Below are 22,703 nucleotides of genomic sequence, written 5' to 3'. Positions count from 1 at the left end.
ATTTAGATGGGATGGTAGTGTAACACAAACGTACTGTATGGCACTGCACAAACACAAGTCCAAATTCTCACTGTTGAAAGAAAGTGAGTTGTTGGTTGTGGGGGGTAAAACCCTTCTCAAGCAACAACCACAGTTTCTCCTAGGAAGAAATCAAAAACAAACCCTAAATCAACCTGTGCTCAACCCTCAGGTAGCTTGGCACAGATCATTTAGGCTTAACTCAGAGGCAATGTTTAAAGTATTTGTGCACACTTCAAACAATAACACAGTGAAAACACACCACAAAAGTAGCCCACTCCAGATTTAGGAAAATAAAGTAATTTTAATGTATAAAACAAGACCAAAATGACAAACAATCAATTAGTAGAACCGGAGATATTCAATTTTAAATCTTTTAGTGAAAATAGCACCAAAATGCCTAAAGCGACAACTGTGGATATCTGGGCATGCCGGACTGGGATAACATCATAAGTTCAAGCTGACTGCGATGGAGCTAAAGGCAGGCTGCAGGGGCTCAGTTTGGCCCATTGAACAAAATACCCTAAATCCTGGCTTGCGGTGAGTTGCAAGTATTCGGGTTGAAGATTAGTCACACAGCCGAAGCGATGCATCGGTTCAGAGATGCATCAGTGCTGTGGTGTGAGCTCCTGCATAGTTGTCGACGATCCCATTGTCCTAGTCTTGTGATGCAAATTCCAGCATTGAGGAAACGTAGCGCAGTCAAGGCGATGCATCGGTTCCAAGGAGCTGAAGGGCTGCAATGCTGATTCCGCTGCCAAGGCTGCCGTAGACGTGGGATCCGAGAGTCTACGTGGAGAAAGCATCATGCAGCGGCAATTCCAGGGTGGTGATGGGCTGTGATGCAGGTCTTTGCAGACGTTTTGATCACAAATTAATGGTCTTCTTGGGGTTGCTCTGAGCAGCAGAGGAGATGCATTGGTTCTGCTCAATCCTCAGAGGCTGGCAGAGCACCTTAGGCCCACTTGCAAGGGTCCAGGACTGGGGTGACAACATGTGGCCAGGGATACTCACAGATGGCAGAGTCAAGGTGCTGGGTCAAGGTTGAGGGAGCCTTATGTCCCTGAGGCTCAAGTCAGGAGGCCAATCAATTAGCCCTTTGGAGTGACTCTGGGGATTTGGGTTCAATATATGCAAGCCCAGTCCTGCTCTCCCAGGTAAAGGGGCAGAAGTTCAGCATAGCAAGGCAGCAGCTTTGCAAGGCAGTAGTCCAGCAGGGCAGCAGTCAAGCTGAGTGGCAGTTCTTCAGCAGCACAGCAGTCCTTCTTCCTTGCAGAGTATCCACAGGTCCAGAAGTGTGCTGAAGGGGTGGTGTCTAAGGTCAACTATTTATACCCAGATGTGTATTTTAAGGGGGGCTTCTAGAGGTTTCTCTTTGAAGTCCCCAGGCAACCTGCCGTCTCTGTCCTGGCTCAAGACTAACTACAGTGGACATGCAGCACATCTAAGCTACCTATTGTATGTGGCTGCTTAGGAGGGATACACAAAGCTAAATTGTCAGCTACACCCCGTCATGTGACCCAGGTACAGGCTAAAGGCAGCTAAGGCAGGAAAATGCCAACTTTCTAAAAGTGCCATTTTTAGAACTGGAATTTAAAATTTGACTTCACCACACGTTAAAATGTTTCATTACAATTTCAAAGACACCAAACATGAACTGTTTACATGCTCCCATTTGGACTGTACAGCTAATTAAATGTAATAATGTAACATCATTGCTAGTCTATGGGAGAGGTAGGCCTTGTAGAATTGAAAAACACATTTAAGAGCTTTTCACTACCAAGACAGGTACATTTTAAAATTACATATCCCACTTTTTAGGTAAACTGCACCCTGCCATCTGGGCAGTTGGGTATGAGTCAATGTTACCATGTTTTGAGTAGTGAGCACATGCACTTTAGCACTGGTTAGCAGTGATAAGCTGCACTGAGTCCTAAGGCCAGCAAAAGCGAGATCAGCAAACATTGAGGGGGAAAGCAAAAGGTTTCAGGGAAGACCACCTTAACGCATATATGAGTCTAACAAGGTACATACAGGTCAGTGTACACAACTCATAACTCAAGGTGCAAACATTTCAAACAATAAATCAATGTCCAGTCAAATACTTGCTTTTATAAGCAAAAGTTGTTTTTTTCTTCTAACTCTACACATGCGAAGAAATGTGAAATTCAAATGCAACAACACAATCCCCCCTGAGTTCAGAATTGTAGTAGTTGTCATGCAAATCCCTGTTCTGCCCTTCTACATGTAACATGTTCAGTGTTATTCTGCACTCACTCGTGGCTGCATCAGGGAATGCAGACTATTAGGCCATACTCAAGAGTTTCTTTTGGCCTTTTAGGAACTTAGTCAAAAGTGTCTCTGGTGCCGTAGAACCATCTGCAGTGAGTTTCCAGGACCCAACTGTCCCAGTTCATGCCTTACTAGTTCTTGCAACACTGAAGAGTTCAGCAATGCAGCAGGTGCCTTTAAGCATTCACCTACAGTTCCTGCTCAGCTAAGAGAGGTCAAACTGCTTCCTGCCCCTCATGGCAGCACCCAGCAGTGTAGGTTCTCTTTCCTGAGCGGTGCTGCCAGAGGCCTCCCAGATGTCAGAGCAGCTCCTTGCATGCAATGACAACCTTGCTCAATGGGGGGAAGAATCCTTTCTTTAATTTCTGACTGGAACCAACGAGGGTGCAGCGCCATCCACAGCATCTCCGGCAGTCCTCAGTTGTGAGCTGGGGAAGTCCCTTTGTAGTGTGAGTGCAATCCATTGATTGTAGCCTCAGTCTCTCCTTTGGCGACATTGGTACCGGCAGCCACTATTGGCATACAGGGTTGCTGTGGGTATGAGGCCACCACAGCACAGTGGTATAGGCGTAGCAGGACCTGCATGGTGCTCAACACAGAACTTACTATACAGAGGCTCGCTCCTGGCATTTAGTGGTCGGCAAAAACAATCTTGCACATGGGCAATGGTCTGATGGGTACACAGCCAAATCTTCATGGCTCGCACAGGGAATCCAAATGGTAAGGCTCTACATTGAAACCTTGCTCTCTCTAATTCTCTCCTCTACCTCACAGGGCGCACTAGTCTTCACAAGCAGACAGGCGCTGGTGCTCCAGGGCAGGTGGCCTTGGTTTCCCTGGGTGATGTCCTCTCATCCAACAGAGAGACTAGCAGGCCTTGGCCTCCAGCCCCGGTCATAGGCAGAAGTCTGGCAGAGCTTCCCCTTCTGACGCAGCCTGCCTAGCTCCTTGGCAGATGACACGTTTTTGGGGACTCAACCTCCCCTTCGTATTGTCCTTTTCCAGACACCAAATGCGATTTAGGGTCTGGGTCTTTGACGTTTTATGTTGAGGTACTGCTTCTTTTGAAGTGGGCACTTTTCATCTCCATTCATGAAAGATGTCTGTTAAAGTAGATACCACTCCAAAGTTGAATGTTCACAACACAATTCATGAGAATTACCTAAGTTCATACCTGGATGTCGGCCACAGTGATATTTGCACCACCCCTGCTCTTTATGATTCTCTTATCACCCCCCTCTACCTTCCTGAGATGTGTTCAGGCCCATTCCTTGTAATCTATCACTGAATCAAAGAGCAGTCTTTTGAAATGTAAAGGGTGTATATTCCATTTCTCTTCACTGTCTCCCCACCCAGCTCCTTGGAATGCAGCAATACATAAATGTGCCTGGGGTTAATACTCTCCTCCTTATGCCTTTACCAGGCAGGCCTGTGCTTCCCATAATGGAAACCAGGATCCTCTATAACATGTACCTTTACAGACACACTCACTCTGTGTACTTTCACAGCACAGTTTCAGTCCAGCACTGTTCCTCCATGCATTGTATCCCGATATGTACCCATGCACCAGCACAGCCACTCAGTCTTCATGCACTGTTCAGCACTGAAGCTTTTCTATATTTTACCAGGTCCTGCTCTTTACAAACACACACACTGCCAGCACACACACTTACTATATGCATGCTGCACAAAACTTCACCCTCCATATTGTACTCGACGTAAGCACGCCTACACTCAGCACATACCTTATCCACACATGCACTGCACAGCACTACATCTCTCATGTAATGTATTCCTCTCAGCATACATACACCCAGTGCATGCACTAACTACAACCACACTTGTACTACACAGTACTGCTACATGCTTGTATAGTATCCTTCCAAGGAACACATATAAACTAATGCAGAGTTAACACTCCTGCACAGCGCAGCACTCCACTGATGTAGGCCAATTGTGAGTTAAGCCAAGCTCAACTGAAATTTTTGCAAAGGTGAGTGAGCCTCTTAGTCGCACTTAAGATGTGCAGTGTAAAATAGTCCTGTTCGATACTACTGGTCACTACAAGGTATGCTGCCACCAATGGACTAGTCCTCCGTGTTGCCTACTCTCGTGCCTGCTTCTGTGCCATCACGCGTGCACACAAATTTGGTTCAAGCCTTGGAGAGTTCTGTGACATCTGTTTACTCGTCTCTACCTGTAGCCTGAGTGTGCACCGTTTCCTGTGTGATAGAAGAGTTCTATGACATCTGTTAACTCGTCTCTGATTGCAGCCTGTGCGTGGCTGCTCTTTTCACGATGTCACCTTTCTGGGAGTGCCGTGGTTTGCCGCTGTTGTTTTGCAGGTTTCCAAGGTTACATGAGGCATTGTAATGTGTCGCGCTGTGATTGGCTGGCTCCAGCTCTTTCCTCTTGTCAGCGTGGAGCCATCACTGCGCCACCGCCTCAGCTATTTCTTCAGGCACCGACATTTGGTCACACTGCCTCTTTTTGTCCTGTGTGAACTGCCGCCAGTTCGCTTTTCGCTTCTGTTCTTGCTGGCTTTACAGTGAGGTTAGGGCACATATTTCTTCGATGTGAGTGACCCACTGGTGCTGACTTTCCTCGCAAGGTTTGCTGAGCTATCCCTATGCTGCAGTGGGATCTTAGATCCGCTGCATTGAGAACCACTTTTGTTGCTACTCTGCTTATATTCTCATTGTCTGTTTTTGCAGGTGAATCTTCCTGAATCAGAAGTGCATGAGAATTGTGATGGGGCATGGTGGGAATGATTTTTAGAGGGCTCTTAAGACGTTAGATGATCATGATGTGCCTATGGTATCTATTATCCTAGAGAGATTTAATTTTGGCAGGAGAAATCAAGAGAATTGGTTGAGGAATTTGTAACGGGATTACACAAATATGGTTCTTCCTGTAATTTTGGCGTGGGTGTAGAAGAACGTATCAGAGATCAGTTCATGTTGCAATTCATTACTGATAAAATCAGGGAAGAGTTGTAGTCTAAAAACAAAAAGTCTTTCTCATAGCAAAGAGGATTGAACATTCTGTACAGTGCATCCAATAGCTACTGAAAGATATTTCCGCTCCAGTGCAGGCTGTGAACACTAATCCTAACAGAGGTACTTTTAATGCCAAGTTAGAAAAATCAAAGTTGATGGGACTCATTTTTCTGACTTCAATGTTGATTTTCCAAAAGAATTTCTGGAAGTATTTTCTGACAAAGATGGGTGTGTCAAGGTGTATTTACATTGCATCCAACTCAAAAGGGATTCCGTACTAGTTTCCTGTAAGGTAAGAAGTATTCCTATCCATCTCCAAGATGTAGTTAATAAAAAATTAGGCCACCAAGAGATATGGGGAAATCAGGGTCTGCATCGATTTGAAGCAACACAATAAACAGGTGGTGGGGGACAGGTTTCCTTTGCCTAACATCATGGAAATGGTCTGCATACTTGGTAGGGCTAAGTTCATTTGCACCTTGGATCTTATGTTGGCCTATCACCAGGTTCATTTGAGTCCTGAGTCCAAGAACTACACTGCTTTTATAACTCCCTGTGGGTTTTTTAGATTTAATTGTATGCATGTTGTGTTGTACTCCAAAGCATCTGTTTTTCAGAGGCTTAAGAGTGACATGCTGGGGAGCACTCCGGAAGTAAAGTTTTTTCAAGATGATGTTCTCATTTTCAGTGACAGTTTGACTCCACATGTGAGCAAGGTCAAAGAAGTGTTACAAATCTTCAGCTATAATGGTATAACTTTGAAGATAAGTAAATGCAAGTTTTGTTTGCAAGAAATCAACTATCTAGTGAATGTTATAACTTTCTATGGAGTAAGGCTTAAAGCGGAGTTGGTTTCGACCCTCTCAGAGCTTCCTCTGTTGGAGAAGAAATAAGAGATACAGGCTTTCTTAGGTATGGCTGCAGCAGATTTGTGGTAAAGTTTGCCAATCGCACATATGCCATCAGAGAGTTGTTGAAGAAAGGTGTTCAGTTCAAGTGGACTGATGAGTGTCAGAAGGAATTCGTTGATGTGAATAAGTGTTTGTGTGGGGCTCTGCACTTGAACAGTTTTAAACTGGAACGTCCTTGTTATTTTCTCACTAACGTTAGTGGGAAGGGGTTAGCTCAAACAGGTCCAAGGGTCTGACATGGTCACCATTGGTCCATGTCCCAATGGTCCTGCCCCAATCAACATTCAGCCCAAGATGTCTCAAAGGTGCTGAAGTTAATTACTCAACAATTGAGAATGAAGCTTTTGTGTTTTTGGGGGATTGTGACAAAGTTTAAACAGTTTTTATGGGGAACTAAGTTTGTAGTGAAAACCGACTACAAGCCTCTGGAAGAGGTCTTTAGTAAAAGGGGTCTCGATTGCATTTCCTCCAGTATCACCAAGTGACTCATGGGTCTGCAAGACTTCAAATTTAAAATTGAATACATACTAGTTGTGGGAACAAGACGGCGGACTGTCTGTCTCATTTTGTTGGCAGTAATTCAATTGATGATGATGTGGATGGAAGCTGGTGGAAGGATGAGGATTCAAAGGTTTGTGTTGTTACTGATGATTGTATTTCTGAAGCTGTCTGGTTAGAGGAGATCCAAAAGGACAAATTGTTGGAGAAAGTGGGAAGGTACTGCAGTGTGCTCTGTCTTGGCTGAAAGGTGATTTGGCAGGATTTCAGAAGGTGAGAAATAAGTTAGCTGTGAGCAAAGATCTAGTTCTGAGAGGTAACAGATTAGTGGTTCTGGTGGGTTTGAGAGGCCGATTGTTGGATATTGCACATGAAGGGCACCAAGGTATTTGTAAAACCAAAGAATGTTTGAGGAACACATACTGGTGGCCAGGGATGGACTTTCAAGCTGAAAGGTTTGTAAGGGATTGCTATCATTGCAGACTTAGTGACAAAAGTCAAAAGGTCAGAACTGCTCTTCTGGTCTGCAGGAAGATTCTTGATGAAGTATGTGAACAAATATTCTTAGACCTGCTGGGACTCATGGACAATAAGGTTGGTGGGAACATATACTTGTTAGCCTTGATGGATTTGCTGTCCAGGTGGGTGATGGGGAAAACTGTCCATGATATTTCTAACCGTTCAGTGTGTTAGTTTCTTGATTAGGTGTTCTATGGAGAGGGCAATCCGAGTTACATTCTCACTGATAATTGAGTACAGTTCACTCCTTCTGAAATGGAGTTGTTTGTAAAGGAGAGAGGTAGGATTACACACAAAAAATGATCATTGTATCAACTGGAGACTAATGGTATGATTGAGAAATGTAACTGGAGATTGAACACTTCCATTTAGATCTCTAAGGCCTGTGGTGATGATTGGGTTAAAAGGATTTTGGACAGAGTGTTGGAATACAGGTTCACCCAGCATTCTACAACTTGTCTCACTCCCTTTGAAGTGTTCCGGAAGTGCAGACCAAATACCAGAATATATTCCTCTTGGGTATGGTCGAATGAAGAAGGGGGTGGTTCTTGTGAAGAAAAGATGAAAGCATGTAGGAGCAAGGAATTACGTACTTGTAACATAAGGAAGATGATTGTTGATAAACGCAAGGTGGTGAAAGATATGGTGTGACTTACAGATGGGCAGAGAGGAGCGGTCTTGGACATGACACTGCGCAGGACTGATTGATAACGCAATCAGGAAGTGGACCTCTGCCTTGCTCTAAGAGAGAATGACCTTGACACCATATGGGTTGAGTCTAGGGATCTAGATTCATAGTACACAGAGGTATGGTGAATCTGAATCCCATTGTTGTAGCTATTGCGCACCCCACTTGAGCATAGGGTACAGGTTTTTTACTGTTTTGGTCCTGATGGGACTTTGAAGGCTTGAAACATGTTGACCTTAATATAAAAAGAAATAACCCTAACACTTTATACTGTGTGACTGTCACAGCTCATAAATTTCCTTTGACAGTACCCACATTGTTGTTTTTATCCCTACCAAGGGTGCCATTTGATTAAAAAACTATACAGCACCACTTAGGTAGTTTTAATTCACTACTATACAAACTGCCCTACTTCCACATTCTTGCTTTCACCATTACAGTAAAAAGTGAAGATCTCTGACAAAGAGCCATCTAGTGGGGCTCATGGGGAATTGCAGTGCCAGCACCATGAGGAGCTAAAGCCAGCTGATAAAGCATGATACCCATGTGGGTGTGTAAGGGCATTATGTTCCAAAGAGGAAGCCTCCCAAATATTGACTAGCTCACCAACCTTCTTCATTTTCTTTCTTTTACTACTCAGGAACTGCCACCCTACTTTTGTTTGGGTAAAACATATTTTGTTAGGCATAAATCTCCTATTTTAATACTTATAGTCACCCTTTAGGTGAGCCTTAAGTGCCTTTAGGACAGGGTATATGATATTTGCAAAGTAGGAGGTGTATAGTTAATGCATTACATGTCCTAGCAGTGCAAAATGCCCAAAGTTGTTTTTTACTGTGACAAGGCTGGCCCTCTCATAAGAAAACACTGAGCTACATTATAATAACTTATAATGTGTAATTCCAGTTTGGGAGCAGCTAGAAAAATGATTCAATGACTCATTTTAATTGTGTAATTTAAAACCCAACATAATGGCAAAAGGGAGTTTTATATTTTAATTTACTATTTTGAAAATGACACTTTTCGGAAGTTGCTGTTTTCTTGCCTGAAACCAAAAGGCTTAACTTTCCTGCTGCCATGTCCTGCACCAAACCCTGTGGGTGCCCAACCCTACCCAGCACACAGCCTTGGCTGCAGATCATCCGTGGATCAGTAGTTCCATTAAAAAAAACATTTTTGGCTCACGGAGTAGTCCCTCAGGGACTTCCCCCATCAATCCAAGTTGGACAAGGTATCCCTACCCTGCCACCCTATATGTTTTTTAATGCTTTTTTAGGGCATAGGGACTGACTCCCTGAGTCCTAAAATGGCTGACCCAACATCTTTGGTGGTGTTGTGGCAGCCAATCAGATCATTATCTTTGATCTGTTGGGTTTGTCGATTTTTCACAGCATGAACAAAGCAAACATTTTAACCTTAATTTGTCAAAAATTACTGAAATTGATTTACACTAAATCATAGAAAGCATACTTTCTGGGTAAAGATCTAGCTTCCTGCCAAATTTGGTGTAAATTTTTTCAGCCATTTTTGCCGTAGCTGTGTTTAATTATCCTATGGAAAATTGCATTGGGAAAACACATTTTCACTTTCACTTAGGCCTCACTTGATGGATCACCCTGAACTATTACAGGAAGGAGCTGATGTGGATGAGAGACTTCTTTATAGGAATGTTTTGTTAAGATTTGTCAAACTTTGCCATAGTTATATGCAAACCAAAGTTCAATTCAGTTAAATTCAATCAAGCTTTATTCTGTATGTAACAACCATAAAAGCATTCTAGACATAAACATTTCTCCATAGAAAATCGTGTAGTTATTTAAACTAGTTAAAACAAGTCAGTGCATAACAATAGTCCATTTTATAATATCCTATAAAAATAATTACACCATTATTGGTCACAATATTTATGTTAAAAATGTTAAAAATAATTCAGTGTATAATAATTTCTCTACCTAACAGTACAATAACTATGTAAACTTAAGCTCATGAACGTAATACAAAGTGCAGTGCAAATGGGTAATTACACAATTTACTTCTTATTATAATTATGTAAACAGTAACTCTATAGGGTATGTAGATAAGGTGCACGGTAATGGCAATAATCTGGCATAAAAATATTATGGTCACCGGGGAGGAGGCTGGACGCATGCAGCGCTAGGTTTTCTAGCGGGGAGTACACCTTGAATTAATGTGGCCACAAGGATTTCCCCCCTACCCCTCCCATGGGGCAAATAGGTTTTTCCAATAGGAATGTGGCCACAAGGATTTCCCCCCTACCCCTCCCATGGGGCAAATAGGTTTTTCCAATAGGGTTCTCTAAACAGGTGGCAGCTGGCTATAGGCCGAAGCCCCCAGTGGTAAGATTGGAGCCCAATATCTAAGGTCCTGACGAATGCCACGTACCCAAGTGGACAATACAGGCAGAAACATGTTGACCCCCTATTAACAATCACTGATTCACAGCGGCGACGGGATGATAAGGTCCCCACTCACCGCACTTATGTATTTTAATCCCACATAGTAACCCCATAGAATAAAAATTGTTCAGGTATACTATGATGGTTTTTAACTTCACTCACTCCTTTTTTTGTTTGGGCCCCCACTTAGTTTAGAAGTGCATCCCTGTCTCCAGGTGTATGCCCGCCCTCTATCAAACGCGGTTTTTAGAGGGCGAGGACTGGCAGATGATGAAGCATGACACCTGGTGGTGTGTGATGCCAGTCCGTCAATTTTTGTGATTTGCCCCCACTAAATTGGGCATTTCTTAGACACAACTAGGAACGGTCCTTTCTGTGGTTCATAGCTTTGGTTGGAGGCTGACCGTTCTCTAGTGCCCTAACGCCTCTAGTTCCCTCCCCGGGCCAGACCCTGGGTGTAACTGTGGTTCTTTACTTTTTTTTATAAAAATATTAAATCCTTGTCGTAGATAAAAAAAGACCTACTCATTTTCATATGTTAGGGCTTCCAAATAAGAAATGTCCTTTCTCCTCTTGATTGCAATTTGTATAAAAAGAATAACTGCATTACATACTTTTACATTTTTGAAGCTATAAATATGGTTAAAAGCTAATTTATAGGAATATAATTTATTATCAATAAATACTGATCGTAAAATGGATTTGCTAATATCCCGATAAAAATTACAGAAAAGTATAAAGTGCAATGTGGTCTGTAGAGACTTTCTATCACAGGGACAGTTAGGAAGGTTAAAGCTCCACTTGCCCATTCTAGGAAATGCAATCAGATAATGTAGGGTACCCATCCATAAACCTTGTTAATTAAAATCTATATTCCACATTTCTTATCAAGATAAGGTATGGTTGGATACTCGACAAAAGTGGGCCTTCACAAAATAGTCTAGCACTTTATTTTGTACTTATCCCAACACCCCTTATGGATTCTCTTGAATTTAATAGCTTAATTTTAGGGCCCCTTTACTGTAGGCCTGAATGGACTTGGAATCATAGAAGTCGATGTCCACCTTACTACACTCAATTAAAAGATTGTAAATATACTGTAGCCAATGAATTTTTAAGGGCGAGGCAGTTCATTTTTATTTCCTTGGTAAATTTGGTCTCATCTTCAGTCCAGATCCTATGCCATAATGTAAGCGCTGCCGTACTGATGGAATCGCTAATGTAAGATACGCACAGCTTCTTATGGACTATATATGAAGCAGTTGCATTAGGGACTGCTAAGACCCTCCTTAAAAATGTGTTTTCGAGAGTTTGGAGCAGCAAAATGTTTGGCCTCCCCCATAAGGCTACTCTATCATATGCACCTATGATACACTTACTCCTATATAACATAAGGATTTCCCGTACTGGCTTATTACCAATTTTTTTTTAAAACTAAAAATATCCTCGCTCGATCATATCAATTTTAATTAACATAGACCGATATTTGCGCCCCAAGAGCCATTCCCATTAAAGAGGAAACCCAGATATGAAAATGATGTTATTCTTTTGATATACACACCTTCCACATAATGATTTCTGCTCTTTGTTTTGCTTTTCCCAAGTCATAGTGAATGTTTTACTGAGATTTAATTTTAGATCCTTCTCAGTCATGAATTGCGTGAAGTTTTCTATCAAGCATTGGAGCCCATTTGCAGTCCTTGATAGTAGGACTACATCGTCTGCATTAAAAGAACTGATGTTACATGTCTACCTACGATAGGGGCATCAGCATTCAAATTCTGAAGTAATCGGTCAATGTTATTAATATATAGGGAAAATAGGAGAGGTGCAAGAACACAACCTTGTGTAATCCCAGGTGTAACTCTAAAATGGGGCAAACCAAAGTTATATAACAGTGGTACCATGAATTATGAAAGGAAAGAATTGATGAAGACTACATATTTTAATTGTTTTTCGGTATCTATGAGCTCGAATTTTAATGTAGAATTTTAAGCTTTTTATATGTTGTATCTTGATGTCTTATCCATTGTCCTAATGTGATTCCTGAACTGTGAATTATGTTGTTAAATATAATAATTAAATTTTATGGTTGTAACCCGAGATTAACTTAAACAGGCATACATATATTTATGTGGGATTTTAATGAATGTGTTTGCCTGCAGTGTCTTGTCTATTCGTTGTATTGGTAAAGGAAACGATTGTGTGGTATCCAAACTTGAGAGTTTTCGGCATGCAGTGATGAAATGTTAATTTAAGCATGATATAAGGCCATGATGTTAGAAATGTTGAGAATACGGAGCTCAGCGAGAGAACTCCACATCAGATACTTAGTGAAGGATGCAGACCTAACAGGTCCTCTGCTACTTGTAGCTATTCAGTTTCACCTTTCGTCTAGAAAATCCACTAGATCTTGCCTTCTGGCTTTACATGGACAGAGGAACAAAACAATACCATGTCATAACACGGTAGCCATTTTGGCTTTTAGCCTCAGTGAGATTCAATACATGCATGTATTCGATACTATGCAAATAGAGCTGCCGAGAGCAAATTAAATTGCAGTTGTTGGAGACTCCCAAAATGTTAAAAAAAGGGAAATAAATAAAAAAACGGGACTGAAAGGAGAGATGAGAAATGGTTGAGCAAAGGGTTAGAGTAACAATTAAACACTGCAGTCGAGTGACGACAATGATGATGGAGAGGTGGGGAAGTAATTGAGATGAATTATAAAAATAAAATACGTTGGGTGGGACGGGGATGGGTGTTGAAGCAACCTGTGAGCTTGGTGGAAGAGCAACATAAAGTGTGTGTGGGCGAGAGTGTCAGAAGGGGAAGTAACAAACAGTAAAGAGGACAAAAGAAAAAAGTAGTTCCTAGTTGTCGTGAAAGAATACAGGTCTTCCAACCCAAAACAATGGTAATATAGCTGTGCTCTAGGGGAGGGACAAACACATGAAGACAATGGAACACCGTTGAATAATAAGCCAGCAAATAAGATTAACAAGAAAGTCAACCAATGGGCTGATCCAAAGCCTAATGTATGTATACTGCATTGGAAAGTATATGTCTTCGACAACAGACAGCTAACACTGTCTTTAAGCAAGACCAAAAAATTGTTCCTGTATAGCAAGTGTGTCTTGGTTTTATGTACTGAAAACATTCACATTTATCACTACAGATTATGACGATTTAGTTAACATAACCCTAGTATGTTGTGAAATGGTTGAAGAATACCGTTCACGGTGTGTGTGCTTCCACTTTTGTAGTGTAGCAGCTGACAGCCCTTCCTCCACTTCCTTCATCTTCCCTTCATCAGGCAGGATAAAGAAGGCTGAAGCATTCCCAGCATAGTTGAGACGCACAACGACGCAGGATGAATCATGATCCCTCCATGAATTATAGGTGCCTTCTCGTTCCATCATGGGTACTCTCACAGTTGTGTTCTCATCCACCATGAAATTGTCTTCTTTGGTTAGATTGGCATCAAACACATGTTCCCATTTTCCTTCAAGGCAGAGAGAGAGAGGGGATTCTCATAAAATAACCATATTTTGTATCATTCATCAATACTGATGTATTACAGATGTGTTAGAGAAAAAGATGACATCATAGATTTGCTTTAAAAGGTTTGCTAATGCAAATGTTGGATCAAATGTTACTTATGGGTAAGGTTTAAATTGGTTTATTGATACATAATTGGCTGATACCACTAAGTGAATTGCCTCTTGGTTCTCCCAAAACCACCAAGACCATAATTTCTCAAATGACCGATTTTCTAATACTAACATTTTGTGTGTTTACAAGTATTGTCTTTTTCTATCCGTGACAACCACAGAGTCCTATAGATATCATCCCTTTGTCAAGAATAGTCATTAAGATTACAGTAAATGTTAAAAATGTCGAAAGAGGATAATTTAAGTTCTCGACCACCACTTCTCTTCTACACATAAAAGGTGCTCAGCTCAGAAAGAAAAACATTATAGCGTAGCTTATGCTGTGTGGATGGCGAATGATCTATGTCAAAAGATCTGTGCTGAATTAACTGTTATTAAGATTCCATTGGCTAGGCCATGACTACTTTTTTTACAACAGGGGCTTGAATGCCACCAGCTGAAAATCTGTCGATTTGAAAACCTTGCAAGGTCAGGAAACATTGTACACCTTCTACACGTTGTACTACTTGATGAACCATATTGCAAGTGGACCTTGAGAGTAGACTTGTATAAAAAAAAATACAGCACTTTCCCAATCAACCTGAAGGAAGGATACATTTCAACTATGCCATGCCTATTGAAATGTCATTTGGAGTGCAGCCAGGACCAACGTAAACCCCTAACTCTCTGAGCTGTCAAAATGGCCTCTCACCGAAGGCCTATCTTGTAAACAAGTAAACAACTTAAAAATAATTACTTCTGTTTTAAAGATGACTTTTTTTATCAAATTAAAGGCGTGGCTATGGGTTGCCCCTTTGCTCCGGAACTAGCGGTCCTCTACATGTCTAAATACGAAGACAGATTCATCCATAACAACAACCCTTTTGCAGAATGTATCGGAAGCTGGGTCCGTTACATAGATGATGTCTTTATGGTTTGGACTGGAGATGAAGAAAAGTTACAAGCCTTCTATAATTGGCTGAACAATAGAACGCCTGATATCAAATTCAGCCTGAATTATTCCAAGTCCAGAATGCCATTCTTGGATGTGGAAGTGTACCCCACAGATGGACGCCTAGTAACCACACTATATAAGAAAGAAACGGATAGAAACAAGGCTTTGCATTATTCAAGCAACCATCCACGCAGCCTAAGAGAAAACTTGCCTTATGGGCAATTTCTGCGCATTCGCCGAAATTGTTCATTTAAAAATGAATATTTTTTTCATGCTGACAAATTAAAGAACAATCTACTAGCCAGAGGATATCCTAAGAAGCTTTTGAAGAAAGCAATCAAACGAGCCTGGTGGACACCACGTGAAGTTCTGCTAGAAAGACGAGACAGATCCAAAACTGACAGGATTGTATGCGTCTCAACTTTTGGCCCAACATCTAATTGGTTTAAAAAGATCATTAACCAAAATTGGCATTTGGTCAAGAACCTGGACAAGACATTAAATGAAGTTCCGTTATTTGCCTTTAAAAAGGATAAAAGCATTGCCAATCAGATAGTGCGAGCAGCACTACCCAAAGCAAAAAGCCCCGACATAAGAAGTTTGTTAAGCCTACCACCAATACAAGGGCATCATAAATGCGGCACATGTGTCTGCTGCGACTCAACCATTGAAGGGAATGTTTTCTCTCATCACGGAATCAATTGGAAACACAAGACCTTTTCTAATTGTAAATCTAAATTTGTGGTTTATGGGATCTTTTGCCCATGCAACAAATTATATATTGGAAAGACCAACCAGGAAACTAGGATTAGAATCCAGCAGCATAAATCAAGAATCCGCAAAAATGTACAAAATGCGCCGTTGGTGAATCATTGGCATCAAAAAAATCACACGGTAACGGAACTCCAATGGACTGTAATTTCCAAAGTCGAACAGGATCACCGAGGTGGTGATCTTGATGCTAAATTACTTCAAAGAGAAGCCATGCTCATTATAAAATTTAATACGTCCATTGACGGTTTAAATGAACTCTTAGAGATTTACCGTCTATGATAATGTCCAATTGTCACTCCTTGACTAGACCGCATAAAGTTTTCTTCAATCATCTTTTGAAGAACTAACGCAAAGAATAACCAAGCAAAAACTACCACTCCCATGATCCTTTGAGTGCGACCCGGGCTGCCTAAACGGACGTTGGGACCGCCTTTGCATTCAAACCATAATGGAGTCAGACCGGGAAAGTGAGGAGATTTGAATAGTCGTGTCTGTCGAAGGTAAGAGTTTTCTCCCTGACGGCCCCGTTTGTAGTTATTTTTAATATGAGGACCGCACTGATTAGCTCTCCCCTCCCGTCTTATAGAAGTTGCATTTGGTGCTCTTGCCAAGAAGATTCCTCCACCCAAGGCCCTGTGCGTTATGTCATGCAAAGATATTCCGACTTGACACAAAACCAACGTACGATTCCCTATAAACGCAGCGAGTAAAGGATATTCCGCTTGTCGACTTTTACAGCTTTACCTCACAAGTAAGATTTTCCGTTTGGCGGTTTTGTTACTTAGTGTTAGTGCTTCTGTGCATTGGTCTGGTGATCAGGTTTGTAACGTTGGTCTTTCATTCATGTAGGCTATGGGCTCTTTCAGAAATTACGTCGCAGCCCAGTGCTTCAAACACTTAGATTAAGGTAAGATTTTAGCACAGTGTGTGCAGGTGCATTACAATACAGCTGGGCCAGTCTAGTAAAACACTCTTTTTTGTTTTATTCCAGCAAGTGTTGGTCCTGATGAGAATCCCTGTACACAAAGGGATTCGAAACGCGTAGACCCTTCCGCTGTCGGCCAATCTGTTTAAACCAAAAAAAGTGTAGTGCTAGAAACTGTGTTAAGTTTTTGTCTATTGATGGCCTGTTTGTGTTTATAAAAGCTTCACTATGTCTGTTGTCAATTGAGGATGTCTGTGTAGTATACTTGAGGTTGAATGCAGTGTGTATGGAGTGGTGTCACACAAATGTCTAAAGTCAGTATAAAAATGTTGATGTTTTACATGTCGTAATGTTGGTTGTTCTTATTTTGATATGAACAAATTTTGTTAACATTGAATTAATTTAAATGCAAAAGGAAATAGAATGTTTTTGATTAAATCAAACTGAAAAAGTGGTTTTTTGACACTGTTTCATTCAGGTCATCACAAAAAATCGTCCCTGAGTTAAACGCAGCACTGGCTCTTGATTTGTTTATTATTGAATCCCAGGCTTGGCCTTGCTGCCTTTGAGCCTAAACCCGATTTTGCTCTTTAAGTTGTCTAGCGGGTGCACACTCGCGAGGTTGTTCACACGGAGAAATTGTGTCCTTTTAAGTAGCAGTACTCTATGGAGATTGGCTGCTTGCCGCTAATTCACCATATGAGTTTTGAGTGGTATTTCTTGTCATTTTTTCATGTGTGTTGTGTCTAAAGATAGTAAGATTGTTTAAGTATTCTTCGTGATTGTCGTGTTTGTGGAAATTATGACAGATAGTGACACCTTTGCATACAGTGAAGACCATATAGCAAAACTTTTGAATGACCCACCATTGTTTGCATCTGCCGCATTGAGTTCTACAGCTAAAATTAATAATGAATCTGACAGACTCATCAGACTCAAAAAGAAACAAATCAGGACAGATTTGCATGGCCACTTTCTAATAGAACATTTGAGAGCAGGGACTATCCCAGGAGGCCTTCAGATCCGCAATGTACCAGTCATATTTACAGACGACCCAATTTACAAAAAAGGCTACAGCCTGATTGAAACCAAATACAGTAGAGATTTGATGGTTCTCACTGTGGAGACGGCACAAAGACTGTCCAGACAACAATTGGAAGAAATCGCTAGTTTAGAAGGCGAGATTAAATCCAATCAACTTATTACGGATGCAAAGGCACTTTTGGAAAAAGTGGAAAAAGAAATTCTAGAATTCAAAGACTATTCAATCAACCAAAAAGGGACCAAATTCGAGAAAGATAAAAAGAATTTTTCACTTGAAAAAGTTTATCCCTATCTTCAGAGTGATTTCTATTCAAGACCAGATTCACGAAAATTCCTTCCCGACTACCAAGGAAGATCCAGAAATAATTTCATCACTATTTCGGAGACATCATCATCATCTAGCGGAAGTGACATAGAGAACCCTAACACTCGTCCAGACTTCAATAGAAGAGGCAATTATCAACAAAATTTCCAACAACCACCGCCTTTTTTAGGAAGAGGACAACGGAAACCTCGAGGCAGATCCCGATATACGAACCAGCCATGGGAAATATCAACAAGACGCCCCAATTACAAGAATTGAATGCATCTCCGATATTTAATTTAACAGAAAAAATCCTGACAGATGTTGAACTTAGTGTTTTGGCAAAGGGTCTATCCTTTGTACCAACAAAGGATACCAACTTTATACAACTAAAAACAGAATTTATTGAGTTCAGCCGAAAGATACGTTTAAAAACCTTCTTTCCAGACAACCCAATGAGAGAGAACATTGAAACAACAGGTCTAAAGAAAAAATCAAGGTTCTGTCCTCCATCAACAAAAGTCCCTAAAGAACTCATTACCTTTGAAAAAGTTATTCTATCAGCTATAACCGAAGCAGAAAAGCAGAAAAAGAGATTCATCAAATTAAATATCACTAAAGGTCAGAAAGAGGCTCTATTGGACCTAAAAAATGATCCATCCATAATAATTAAACAAGCCGACAAAGGCGGTTCAATTGTTATTTGGTCCACGGAACGATACATAACAGAAGTCAACAGACAACTTTTAAATCAACAATGCTACAAAAAGATAATTAAAGATCCCACAGGAGAATTACAAAGCAAACTTTTTGACATCCTTCAAAAAGGTTTTGAGCAAGGTTTTTTAGGGACAAAGGAATACGAATATTTGAAAAATACACACCCTCGTATTCCCGTCTTCTATGTACTGCCAAAAGTGCATAAAGACCAAAAATGTCCACCAGGAAGACCAATTGTTTCTGGATGCGATTCATTAACAGAACCAATTTCAAAATGTGTGGACTTCTTCCTAAAACCATTCATGAATGAGGTCAAATCGTACCTAAAGGATACCACTGATTTTTTCAACAAATTGGTCGAAATGGATTTTGAAGAGAATACGCACTTTTTGGTCACATTAGACGTAACATCACTATATACAGAGATACCGCAGGATGAAGGGTTGGCGGTAATAGAAACATTTTTGGAAAGTAGACCTAAACCTGAAAAAGTCCCTACACAATTCATCATGGCACTGGCAACTTTTGCTTTAAAAAACAATTACTTCTGTTTTAAAGATGACTTTTTTTATCAAATTAAAGGCGTGGCTATGGGTTGCCCCTTTGCTCCGGAACTAGCGGTCCTCTACATGTCTAAATACGAAGACAGATTCATCCATAACAACAACCCTTTTGCAGAATGTATCGGAAGCTGGGTCCGTTACATAGATGATGTCTTTATGGTTTGGACTGGAGATGAAGAAAAGTTACAAGCCTTCTATAATTGGCTGAACAATAGAACGCCTGATATCAAATTCAGCCTGAATTATTCCAAGTCCAGAATGCCATTCTTGGATGTGGAAGTGTACCCCACAGATGGACGCCTAGTAACCACACTATATAAGAAAGAAACGGATAGAAACAAGGCTTTGCATTATTCAAGCAACCATCCACGCAGCCTAAGAGAAAACTTGCCTTATTGGCAATTTCTGCGCATTCGCCGAAATTGTTCATTTAAAGATGAATATTTTTTTCATGCTGACAAATTAAAGAACAATCTACTAGCCAGAGGATATCCTAAGAAGCTTTTGAAGAAAGCAATCAAACGAGCCTGGTGGACACCACGTGAAGTTCTGCTAGAAAGACGAGACAGATCCAAAACTGACAGGATTGTATGCGTCTCAACTTTTGGCCCAACATCTAATTGGTTTAAAAAGATCATTAACCAAAATTGGCATTTGGTCAAGAACCTGGACAAGACATTAAATGAAGTTCCGTTATTTGCCTTTAAAAAGGATAAAAGCATTGCCAATCAGATAGTGCGAGCAGCACTACCCAAAGCAAAAAGCCCCGACATAAGAAGTTTGTTAAGCCTACCACCAATACAAGGACATCATAAATGCGGCATATGTGTCTGCTGCGACTCAACCATTGAAGGGAATGTTTTCTCCCATCACGGAATCAATTGGAAACACAAGACCTTTTCTAATTGTAAATCTAAATTTGTGGTTTATGGGATCTTTTGCCCATGCAACAAATTATATATTGGAAAGACCAACCAGGAAACTAGGATTAGAAGAATCCAGCAGCATAAATCAAGAATCCGCAAAAATGTACAAAATGCGCCGTTGGTGAATCATTGGCATCAAAAAAATCACACGGTAACGGAACTCCAATGGACTGTAATTTCCAAAGTCGAACAGGATCACCGAGGTGGTGATCTTGATGCTAAATTACTTCAAAGAGAAGCCATGCTCATTATAAAATGTAATACGTCCATTGACGGTTTAAATGAACTCTCAGAGATTTACCGTCTATGATAATGTCCAATTGTCACTCCTTGACTAGACCGCATAAAGTTTTCTTCAATCGTCTTTTGAAGAACTAACGCAAAGAATAACCAAGCAAAAACTACCACTCCCATGATCCTTTGAGTGCGACCCGGGCTGCCTAAACGGACGTTGGGACCGCCTTTGCATTCAAACCATAATGGAGTCAGACCGGGAAAGTGAGGGCATTTGAATAGTCGTGTCCGTCGAAGGTAAGAGTATTCTCCCTGACGGCCCCGTTTGTAGTTATTTAACTATGAGGACCGCACTGATTAGCTCTCCCCTCCCGTCTTATAGAAGTTGCATTTGGTGCTCTTGCCAAGAAGATTCCTCCACCCAAGGCCCTGTGCGTTATGTCATGCAAAGATATTCCGACTTGACACAAAACCAACGTACGATTCCCTATAAACGCAGCGAGTAAAGGATATTCCGCTTGTCGACTTTTACAGCTTTACCTCACAAGTAAGATTTTCCGTTTGGCGGTTTTGTTACTTAGTGTTAGTGTTTTTGTGCATTGGTCTGCTGATCAGGTTTGTAACGTTGGTCTTTCATTCATGTAGGCTATGGGCTCTTTCAGAAATTACGTCGCAGCCCAGTGCTTCAAACACTTAGATTAAGGTAAGATTTTAGCACAGTGTGTGCAGGTGCATTACAATACAGCTGGGCCAGTCTAGTAAAACACTCTTTTTTGTTTTATTCCAGCAAGTGTTGGTCCTGATGAGAATCCCTGTACACAAAGGGATTCGAAACGCGTAGACCCTTCCGCTGTCGGCCAATCTGTTTAATTCAAAAAAAGTGTAGTGCTATAAACTGTGTTAGGTTTTTGTCTATTGATGGCCTGTTTGTGTTTATCAAAGCTTCACTATGTCTGTTGTCAATTGAGGATGTCTGTGTAGTATACTTGAGGTTGAATGCAGTGTGTATGTAGTGGTGTCACACAAATGTCTAAAGTCAGTATAAAAATGTTGATGTTTTACATGTCGTAATGTTGGTTGTTCTTATTTTGATATGAACAAATTTTGTTAACATTGAATTAATTTAAATGCATTAGAAAAAGGAAATAGAATGTTTTTGATTAAATCAAACTGAAAAAGTGGTTTTTTTGACACTGTTTCATTCAGGTCATCACAAAAAATCCTCCCAGAGTTAAACGCAGCACTGGCTCTTGATTTGTTTATTATTGAATCCCAGGCTTGGCCTTGCTGCCTTTGAGCCTAAACCAGATTTTGCTCTTTATCTTGTAGCTAGGCCATGTTGCACCAAGCACGCTGTGCATTACATTTGGCTGCGTAATATGGGGTCTGATGCCAAATCTTCACTAGCCCTATAGCACTGAAAGTTCTACATAGAGCTTTTGGTCATGCACAGCTGGCTGTCTGTGCACAGCATGCAGCAAACGCCACGGCACTGAAGAACTTGTACTCGCCTTAAGCATCGGACTCTGGGCACATGCCGTGCACAGCATGCTCTATTTGTAAGGCTTGGCCTGCAGCCACTACACCAGCCCATTTGCCACCGAGCCCACTTTGCAAGGACTCCAGCCATGCCCAGTTAGTTCTGTGTGTAGAATTTGGTCTGTAGCCTGGCTCAAGACCAACGCCTGTGCCACCAAACTAGCCCTCCATGGTTGGTTAAAGGAAATGTGCAAAAGGCTTTGTACAGAGGGTGAGGCGCTATCCCAGCTCCACCAATCCAGCAGTAATAATACGGTGCACAATGTTGTACTGCATTATTTCTGCATCTTTTCACATAATTTAAATACATTTGATACATAATTTGGTCATTCATGCCACATAATCTAACCATGTAAAAGGTGGTTCCGATTGGAAAGTGTGACCCTTGACTTTCATGGCAATAGAGGCAGTATTGAGATAGAGAAACCCCTCAAAGGCGTAGGTTTGCAATTATGCATTTAGTGCATTTATTTGAGTATAACCTCAGTCATGAATATATACATTGATACATAACAAATATTATGCATTAATCATATCTCAAATCTCATTGGGGAGAGGATGTAGCCTTATGTCTAGAGCCTTCGACCTCGAAGCTGGGGAACCAGGTTTGAGTGTCGGCAACTACGCTCAACATCCTGTGATTCTGGGCAAATCACTTAATCTCCCCGTACCTAACAAAAATGAATGTGTCCATCTGTACCAAAACTGGTGCTCATGTAAAGCG

General features: G+C 41.1%; 1 protein-coding gene across 1 annotated transcript in view; it reads right to left on the bottom strand.

The window, feature by feature from the left end:
- The window catches only part of LOC146799059 (alpha-1-antitrypsin-like), a 119,361-nt gene that overhangs the window by 38,436 nt on the left and 58,222 nt on the right, over positions 1-22,703 (bottom strand). Inside the window, exon 3 of the mRNA XM_085626465.1 lies at positions 13,577-13,847. Within this exon, the coding sequence (XP_085482591.1) occupies positions 13,577-13,847 (271 nt within the window). The remainder of the gene's footprint in view (positions 1-13,576; positions 13,848-22,703) is intronic.

This window comes from Triturus cristatus, chromosome 9 (assembly GCF_964204655.1).
Source record: "Triturus cristatus chromosome 9, aTriCri1.1, whole genome shotgun sequence".
Lineage (NCBI taxonomy): Eukaryota > Metazoa > Chordata > Amphibia > Caudata > Salamandridae > Triturus > Triturus cristatus.
This window is presented reverse-complemented; position numbering and strand designations above follow the sequence as displayed.